The sequence below is a fragment of the Alnus glutinosa genome, chromosome 12 (genome assembly GCF_958979055.1).
Source record: "Alnus glutinosa chromosome 12, dhAlnGlut1.1, whole genome shotgun sequence".
Classification (NCBI taxonomy): Eukaryota; Viridiplantae; Streptophyta; class Magnoliopsida; order Fagales; family Betulaceae; genus Alnus; species Alnus glutinosa.
In genome coordinates this window covers 10,296,118-10,306,162 of record NC_084897.1, presented here as the reverse complement: position 1 = coordinate 10,306,162, position 10,045 = coordinate 10,296,118, and the positions used below count along the sequence as shown (strand labels likewise).

The 10,045-nt window shown below is 38.2% G+C and overlaps 1 protein-coding gene across 1 annotated transcript; it reads right to left on the bottom strand.

Moving 5' to 3' along the window:
- Positions 1-1,568: 1,568 nt before the first annotated feature.
- Positions 1,569-4,086, bottom strand: LOC133851842 (2-alkenal reductase (NADP(+)-dependent)-like). The gene is made up of 5 exons (XM_062288436.1): positions 3,773-4,086; positions 3,165-3,345; positions 2,357-2,523; positions 2,164-2,246; positions 1,569-2,055 (listed from the first exon to the last, which is right to left on the bottom strand). Exons 1-5 carry the CDS (start codon positions 3,992-3,994, stop codon positions 1,677-1,679), a joined length of 1,032 nt encoding a protein of 343 aa, XP_062144420.1. The 5' UTR covers positions 3,995-4,086; the 3' UTR covers positions 1,569-1,676.
- Positions 4,087-10,045: the final 5,959 nt, after the last annotated feature.

Sequence of the window (10,045 nt, the reverse complement as noted above, 5' to 3'; positions counted from 1 at the left end):
AGCACTCTGAATAACGGAATCCCTATTTAAAAACATCATTACAAAGAAGTGATTTTGTCTAACATAATGCAACCAACATAAAAACTAACATAATGAAATTTCTACTGGTCATGGCTTGAATCAAGAAATGAATCTAAAGAGATTTGGAGATACACGTTAGAGTTCTCATTATGGTGCAATTATTAATCTTATTCTCATGTTTTCTTCTATCATCGAGGAGGTTGAAGATATTGTGGAAGATGGTTTATATTTTGAACAGAGAACAGAAGCAAATATATTGATTCAGTCACTATAGACTTTTGAATTTGCTTTCAATTTACATTTAATGAAAAATGTTTTGGAGATTACAAATGAGTTATCTCAAGCATTACAATGAAAAGATCAAAATATTCTGAATGCAATGAAGTTGGTTGAAGTTTCAAAGTAGCGTTTATAGGCTATGAGAGAAGAATGGTGGAATTCTTTATTTGAAGAAGTTTCTGTGTTTTGTGCCAAAAAAAATATTGTTGTGCCCAATATGAATGATATGAACCAACCTTGATCACAGGGAAAAGCTCAAAGCATGTCAAATTTGCGTCGTTACTGTGTGGAGCTTTATTATACTGTTATAGACATGCAATTCCAAGAACTTAACAATCGCTTTACTGAGGCGAATTCTGAATTATTACTTTGTGTTGTGTGCCTGAGTCGAGATGACTTGTTTGCTGCTTTTAATAAGGATAATATACTTCGTCTTGCTCAGTTTTATTCGAATGATTTTTTAGCAGTTCAACTTATGACCTTGGACAACCAACTTGAAACATATATCATTGACATGCGTTCTAGTGAAGAATTTGTCACACTTAAAGGGATTGGACAACTTGCTGAGAAGATGGTGGAGATGAAAAAGATATCACCTATCCATTGGTTTATTCATTGGTGACATTGTCATTGATTCTGCTAGTTGCGGCAGCAACTGTTGAAAGAGCATTTTCAGCAGTGAATATTGTTAAAAATCGTTTACGTAACAGAATAAGGAATCAGTGGATGAATGATTGTTTGGTCACGTACATTGAGAATGATATATTCAAGACTATAAACAATGAAAAAATCATGCAGCAATTTCAAGGAATGAAGACTCGTCGAGGACAACTCAATTAAATTGTAAGTTACATTTAGATGTCTTAAAAATTAGTTTAATTTGGATCAATTATTTATTTATTGCGTTAGTTAAAATTTCTAATTAATTTTTATTCAACTTTAGATTTTTTTTATTCATTGAAAAGAAACAATTCTTGACCCCCCTCACCCAAAATCTTGGCTCCCCCGATGTATGATTCCATATGATAAATATATTGCCACATCATTTAAAAAACTTAATTAATATAACATTATATATATAGTATTAGATGCAACAAAAGAAATAAAATAAAATATTGATTATGAAATGTCCATATCTCCCTATCACTTAAAATAGAGGAAGAGGATCCTATCCACTTTTAAGACTTACACACTCGACCTGCTACCTCTCCAATATATATATATTTGGGAATAGCTGGCACCAATAATAAACAAAAGACACAACCGGGTACAAACTCAGTAATGATCCGACATTTTTTATTTCAAATGGTCCGGTTAACATAGTAATGGAAGATTGATGATTGAAATTTGAACACGTACACCACATTAGGCAGTAATCATTCATGGGCTACACGAATGACCTGCTTACCAACATTTTTGCCATAAAATAACCCGACAAAGGCAGCCGGAGCACTGTCCAGGCCTTCATTCATGTCTTCGATGAAAACAATTTTTCCTTTCTTGTAATTACTTATGACATGTTCCATGAAGCTTGGGTACAGATGCAAGTAATCATGTTGCAGGAATCCCTGCATCTTGATGCGCTTTGTTATGAGATTGAACCAGTTGTAAATCCCTCGCGGCTTTGAGAAATTCTGCTGGGACACCACCCCACAAACGGCAACCCGGCCATGAATCCTCATGTTAAGAAGTGCTGCATCCAGCATTTCCCCACCCACATTATCAAAGTAGATGTCAATGCCTTGCGGAAAGTACCTGTTATGTGAGTCAGCCAAATTAAGAAATTTAAAACTTGGATCTTAATTTGAAGGAGAAAACGAAAAGAAGAAAAAATATAAACCAAAGAAAAAGCTCATAATTAACCTTTTCAATGCTGCATCAAGATCTCGTTCTTCCTTGTAGTTAAAAGCTTCATCGAATCCAAGCTTATTCTTCAAAAGATCAATCTAGCATGGCCCATTTATGTTATTTTACTGAACAACAAAAGGTCCATATATATATATTGTTTAAACAATTCTTCCAAAGATAAAAGATGAGTCATAATATGAATCCCTACTTTTTGGCTTGTGCCAGCACTTCCAACTACATAGCAACCATGCAACTTCGCAAGTTGGCCAACAAGCTGACCAACGGCTCCAGAAGCTGCAGAAACAAAGACATACTCTCCATTCTTTGGGGTGCAGACCTCAAAGAATCCTGCATAAGAAGTAAAACCTGGCATACCTGCATGTATAAAATAACTTCTGCTTTAGATAATATGTCTAAAGTACAATCTTACTGAAAATATCATTTATTCGCATATTGGAAGTAAGGGGTTAAAGTTCTTGATAAACATCAGCCAAAGAAAAAAGAAAAGGAAAATCTTTTTGATTAACAAACTACAGAGTTATACACAACAAACTTGAGAATCGTCTAATCAACTAATGGAAGTGGTTTCAACAGCTGATGTTAAATCATTAGCGATTAATACTTGCAGTTTACATGGAGATAATATTGAAATCGGACAACGGAGAAGTAATTTGGCCCTTGAAATCCAAACCATCCGTGCCAAATTGAAATTTTTATTTGTTTCAATTTATTTATTTATTTTTTATGGAGAAAGATCAGAGCATGAAATCTATGATTAACGACATTATTAACGCAAGTCTAATCCTTAGACAGGATTTAAGATCATAACTCATCTTTATACGTACTAGTAAGATTGTGAAATGTTTCAGGGAACTTTATGACAGAGTAAAAGTTTAAAGCATGACTGATACTAAAAAGATTCGTTGTTAAAATAATTGAAAAAAATATGAAATATGTTTTTATGTAAGTTCGGGTAAAAGAGAAGCAATCCCAAAACACGATGGATAGAATAATACCAAGAAGACCAACATGGTATGAGAGAGGAATATCATCATCTGGCTCAATTTTCCTCAACTGTTCAGTTCTGTGAATCAAGCTGTATTCTTCCCAGCCAGTAATCCCTGAAACTAAATCGCCAGTCTTGAAATTTGGATTATCAGAATCTACAACTTTGGATACGCCAAATCCTTCGAAGGGCTTCCTCAAAACACATCATTGTCAAGAAATTGTGAGTAACAAAATCATTGTGGCGTAAGTCATAATAGTAGTAGAAACAATAGAGATTTATACCGATCGAAATCCTACTTGGTAGATGAAAGAATTTCGAAAGATAAGTGAACAGGTAGATGATTGTTCTTATATGCATGGTGACGAGCATTCTAAATTAGTTTGAGAACCAATCAGGATCATCTCCCATAGACATGGTAAGCTATAAATGTCCATACAACAGCTAAAATTAACATGTACTATGGACCTATGGCTCCAATTTGGCTAAAGTTGAATGAACAAGGATTCAACTGGAAAAAATGGAGGACTTGAAATCCTGAAAGATCTTGAACAAGGATTCATTGTACAAGCGTGGAAAGGTGAATAGCAAGAAGAACATTAGAGACAGCGGGGTTACCTGACCAGGGACAAAGGGAGGGATATAAGAGTCATGGACATCACGCATACGGCCTCTCATGTAAGGGTCACAAGAGAGGTAGAGATTCTTGACCAGAAAAGCCCCTGACCCTTTTGGAGCCTCGAGCTTAACCTTGGTAACCTTGATTTCCATGTCTGTCTCTTCTGGGGTTCTCTCTATGTACCCTTTGAATAGGATTTGCTTGTTGTCCACTTCTGCCATGGCAAATGAAGACTAGATGTAGACTGCAGTAATGGGATTGTGAATTCTGATGAAGAAGATGGGTTTTCTCTTGTGGCTTTGTGCTCGGTTTGGTAGCCACCAATATAGAGACTTTTTTAACTAGCCTTTTTTTTTTATTATTATTATTATTTTAGCCGACAGTTTCCCCCATCTTTGACCAAAATATATAAGCCTGTGTTTCATTTACCCTTTGAATTACCTACCCACTGTTTGACCGGACACAAAGTTCGTAGAAATACGATGTTTTGGCACCACAACTCTTATTACTTTGCCTACTTAATACGGTGGATTTTTAAACTAGTTTTAGAGTTTTTTTTTTTTAAATAAAAATAAAAATTGACACATAAATCAAAGTGGTCAAGAATTATTACTTAAGATGATAATGTATCATATTTCAATTTCTTAAACATTAGGGTATAGAAAATTTTTATAAATCGGTCTTTATATATATACTAAAAAATATGAAAAAAATAAGTATTTTTCACTTATTAAAAAATACATATTAGTTTTAAAAATTAAATTATAAAAATTTCTAACAAAACAGTTTGTTAAATTTCTGTCGACCCTACCGGCAACCGGGTATGTTGCGGACCTGACTTTTGGACTTGGTGCACCAACTACGTTGCCTACCTAACATTCCCCACGTTTTACTGCTTCCTCTTGGTTGCATCACCATTCACCAACTCCCATCAAGTTACTTCACATTTTATTTTTATTTTATTTATTTATTTTTTTTTAAAAAAATGGTTAAATATGTTTTTCTTCGTTCCATGTGATTTAACGCTTTTATTTTTTTCTCCATATGATTCATTTCGTATTGTAGATAGTATCTTGTTTATAGCTAAAGACGAAGATGATACCTCTGACCAAACTTCTGCTCAAAATTGACGAAAGTTCACGTCAATGCTTCTCAGAAGCTGACACGTGTCTTATGCATTAAAAAAATTAAAAATAATCAAAATAATAAAACTTAAAATAAATAAAAGCATTAAAAAAAAAAAAAAAAATAGAGGGGTGGCTCAGCCACTCAATTTTCTACCACGAGTCCCGTCCTCAACAGCCTTCACTCCTCGAGACCATGCCTTCCCATAGGACCTGCCTTCTGATCATCACCGCCAAACCCACATTTTCGGGTACTGTGCCCTTATATATTGCGTAATACTCGCTTTCTTTCATTAGTTTTACCTTCTCAGATCTATTTCACACTATTTGCACAATATCTGCATTCTTGATTTTTCAGTTACAGAGCTAGCTCCAGATCTATAAGATCTATTTTATTTCTCCAAATTATTGAATTTGTAATGAAAAAAAAAATTGATGGAAATGGAGATTTCTTGTGGAACATCACCTAGAAATAGGTCCAATCATCTAAAAATACCTACTTCTTTAATCAATCGAGAAACCTAAGGCCCAATAGTGCTGAATCCCCCATCCAACATCCAAGAAGTAGGTATCCTTTAGGAAATATCAAAGAGAAGGAGAAGGAGACCCTCAGCTATCAACATGACATGGAGTGAGAAGAGGAAGCAAGTGCGGGGGAGGAGGTGGACATAGCTTTCGAGATGGTCCTATTTCCCTTGGCGGCGATGATGGAGGGCTCGACCATTTGGAGCAGACACTCGATGGTCTTGCCATCAGACCGGTGACCCAGCTCGCGCATGAGACTGAATATAGGAGAAGCGCAGAGGGCTGGCATGCAAATCTGTCAGCCTGGAAATTTGAAGAGTAGGAGTAATGAGGTGGCGCAATCTGGTTCAAGATGAAGTGGCTAGGGGATCGAGCATGCCTCACCATGGATCATCATCCCCAAATGATGAAGCTGGGAAATTTGTGACATTGATGGCATTGGGTTTGGTTGATAGAGATAAGCAAGTTATGGGGAGGAAAGAGAAGAGGAAGAAAAGCCAAGGAGCTGCCATGGATGAGTGCGGAAGTTCACTTTTGCTGTTTCTAACAAAGTGGGGGTGGCCGGCCATCCCCATTTTGGCCAAAGGGGTGGCTCGAGCCCTTCAAAATTGACGGAAGTTTATGTCAATACTTCTCCAAAGCTGAGACGTGTCTTATGCATTAAAAAATAAACAAAATTAAAATAAAAAAAAATTAAAAAATTAAAGAATTAAAAAATTAAGTAAAAAAAAAATAGAGGAGGGGTGGCTGAGCCACCTCATTTTCTGCCATGAGTCCCGTCGTCAATAGCCTTCATCCTTGCGACCATGCCTTCCCATATGACCTGCCTTGTGATCATCACCGCCAAACCCACATTTTCAAGTACGGTGCCCTTATCAATTGCGCAATACTCGCTTTCATTCACTAGTTTCACCTCGTTAGATCTATTTCGTATTAATTGTACACTATCTGCATTCTTGATTTTTCAATTATAGAGCTAGCTCCAGCTCTATAAGATCTATTTTATTTCTCCAAATTGTTGAATTTGTAAAGAAAAAATTTTGATGGAAATGGAGATTTCTTGTGAAACATCACCTAGAAATAGGTCCAATCATCTGAAAATACCTACTTCTTTAATCGATCGAGAAACCTAAGGCCCAATATTGCTCAATCCCCCATCCAACATCCAAGAAGTAGGTATCCTTTAGGAAATATCAAAGAGAAGGAGAAGGAGACCTTCAGCTATCAGCACGACATGGAGTGAGAAGAGGAAGCAAGTGCGGGGGAGGTGGTGGACACAACTTTTGAGATGGTCCTATATCCCGTGGTGGCAATGATGGAGGGCTCGGCCATTTGGAGCAGCCACTCGATGGTCTTGCCATCAAACCGGTGACCCAGCTCACGCATGATATGGAATATAGGAGTTGCGCAAAGGGGCTGGCATGTAGATCCGTCAGCCGGGAAATTTGTAGAGCAGCAGAAATGAGGTGGCGCGATTTGGTTCTAGACGAAGTGGCTGGGGGATCAAGCATACCTCACCATGGATCATCATCCCCAAATGATGAAGCCGGGAAATTTGTGACATTGATGGCCCTGGGTTTGGTTGATAGAGATGAACAAGTTATGGTGAGGAAAGAGAAGAGGAAGAAAAGCCAAGGAGCCACCATGGATGAGTGGGGAAGTTCTCTTTTGCTGTTTCTAGAAAAGTGGAGGTGGTCGGCCACCCCCATTTTGGCCAAAGGGGTGGCTCGAGCCCTTCAAAATTGACGGAAGCCTACGTCAATACTTCTCTAAAGCTGAGACGTGTCTTATGCATTAAAAAAGTTAAAATAATAATAATAAAACTTAAAAAATCAAAAATTAAAGCATTAAAAAATTAAGTAAAATAAAAATAGAGGATGGGTGGCTGAGCCCCCCCATTTTCTGCCATGAGTCCCGTCGTCAACAGTCTTCACTCCTCGCGACCATGCCTTCCCATATGACCTGCCTTGTGGTCATCACTGCCAAACCCACATTTTCAAGTACTGTGCCATTATCAATTGCGTGATACTCGCTTTCTTTCTCTAGTTTCACCTCCTTAGATCTATTTGTCATTATTTGTACAATATCTGCATTCTTGATTTTTCAGTTAAAGAGCTAGCTCCAACTCTATAAGATCTATTTCATTTCGCCAAATTATTGAATTTGTACAGAAAAAAATTTGATGGAAATGGGGATTTCTTGTGGAACATCACCTAGAAATAGGTCCAATCATCTGAAAATACCTACTTCTTTAATCGATCGAGAAACCTAAGGCCCAATAGTGCTGAATCCCCCATCCAACATCCAAGAAGTAGGTATGTTTTAGGAAATATCAAAGAGAAGGAGAAGGAGACCCTTAGCTATCAGCACGACATGGAGTGAGAAAAGGAAGCAAGTGCGGGGGAGGAGGTGGACATAGCATTCGAGATGGTCCAATATCCCGTGGCGACAATGATGGAGGGCTCGGCCATTTGGAGTAGCCACTCGATGGTCTTCCCATCAGACCGGTGACCCAGGTCGCGCATGAGATGGAATATTAGATCCGTCAGCCGAGAAATTTGTAGAGCAACAGAAATGAGGTGGCCCGATTTGGTTCTAGATGAAGTGGCGGGGGATCAAGCATACCTCGCCATGGATCATCATCCCCAAATGATGAAGCCAGGAAATTTGTGACATTGATGGCGTTGGGTTTGGTTGATAGAGATGAACAAGTTATGGTGAGGAAAGAGAAGAGGAAGAAAAGCCAAGGAGCCACCATGGATGAGTGGGGAAGTTCTCTTTTGCTTTTTCTAGCAAAGTAGGGTGGCCGGCCACCCCCAGTTTGGCCAAAGGGGTGGCTCGAGCCCTTCAAAATGGACGGAAGTCTACGTCAATACTTTTCCAAAGCTGAGACGTGTCTGATGCGTTAAAAAAATTAAAATAATTATAATATTAAAACCTAAAAAATAAAAAATAAAAGCATTAAAAAATTATATAAAAAATTAAGTAAAAAAAAAAATAGAGGAGGGGTGGCTGAGCCACCCCGTTTTCTGCCATGAGTTCCGTCGCCAACAGCCTTCACCTCGCGACCATGCCTTCCCATATGACTTGCCTTGTGATCATCACTGCCAAACCCACATTTTCAAGTACTGTGCCCTTATCAATTGCGTGATACTCGCATTCTTTCACTAGTTTCATCTCCTCAGATCTGTTTCGCATTATTTGTACAATATCTGCATTCTTGATTTTTCAGTTACAGAGTTAGCTCCAGCTCTATAAGATCTATTTTATTTCTCCAAATTATTGAATTTGTAAAGAAAAAAATTTGATGGAAATGGAGATTTCTTGTGGAACATCACGTAGAAATAGGTCCAATCATCTGAAAATACCTACTTCTTTAATCGATCGAGAAACCTATGGCCCAATAGTGCTGAATCCCCCATCCAACATCCAAGAAGTAGGTATCCTTTAGGAAATATCAAAGAGAAGGAGAAGGAGACCTCAGCTGTTAGCACGACATGGAGTGAGAAGAGGAAGCAAGTGCAGGGGAGGAGGTGGACATAGCTTTGGAGATGGTCCTATATCCCGTGGCGGCAATGTTGGAGGGCTCGGCCATTTGGGGCAACCACTCGATGGTCTTGCCATCAGATCGGTGACCCAGCTCCCGCGTGAGCTGGAATATGGGAGTCGCGCTGAGCACTGGCATGCGGATCCATCAACTTGGAAATTTGTAGAGCAGGAGAAATGAGGTGGCGCGATCTGGTTCTAGATGACGTGGCTGGGGGATCGAGCATACATCGCCATGGATCATCGTCCCCAAATGATGAAGCCGAGAAATTTGTGACATTGATGGCGTTGGGTTTGGTTGATAGAGATGAACAAGTCGTGGTGAGGAAAGAGAAGTGGAAGAAAAGCCAAGGAGCCCCCATGGATGAGTGGGGAAGTTCTCTTTTACTGTTTCTGGCAAAGTGGGGATGGCCGGCCACCCCCATTTTGGCCAAAGGGGTGACTCAAGCCCTTCAAAATTGATGGAAGTCTACGTCAATACTTCTCAAAAGCTGACATATGTCTTATGCATTAAAAAAAATTAAATTAATAAAAATAAGAAAACTACAAAAATAAAGGACATTAATTTCCTATAAACCGGTTTGTAGGATATTTCATACAACTCACATATAAGATTGACATGTGTCCCTTTGCATGTGAAAAGCATATGTTGTTTTAATAGCTTGTGAGAAGCACATGTTTTTTTAATAGCATTAATAAAAAAACGTAATTCTCACATGTTTAAAGGACACATGTCAATCTTATATATGAGTTGTATGAAATTTCCTACAAATCAGTTTGTAGGAAATTTCTATCCAAAAAAAAAAAATAAAGCATTAAAAAATTAAAGAAAAAAATTAAGTAAAAAAAAAAAATAGAGGAGGAGTGGCTGAGCCACCCCATTTTCTGCCATGAGTCTCGTCCACAACAGCCATCACTCCTCGCGTCCATGCCTTCCCATATGATTTGCCTTGTGATCATCACCGCCAAACCCACATTTTCAAGTACTGTGCCCTTATCAGTTGCCTGATACTCGCTTTCTTTCACTAGTTTCTCCTCCTCAAATCTGTTTCGCATTATTTGTACAGTATCTGCATT

What these genes read in the sequence shown, in the direction of transcription:
- LOC133851842 (XM_062288436.1), bottom strand. Translation starts at nt 3,994, where the DNA reads ATGGCAGAAGTGGACAACAAGCAAATCCTATTCAAAGGGTACATAGAG. An exon ending in CTCCCTTTGTCCCTGGTCAG is followed by an intron (nt 3,346 to 3,772) that starts GTAACCCCGCTG and finishes GTTTTGAGGAAG; the next exon opens with CCCTTCGAAGGATTTGGCGT. An exon ending in CTTGATGCAGCATTGAAAAG is followed by an intron (nt 2,056 to 2,163) that starts GTTAATTATGAG and finishes CTCACATAACAG; the next exon opens with GTACTTTCCGCAAGGCATTG.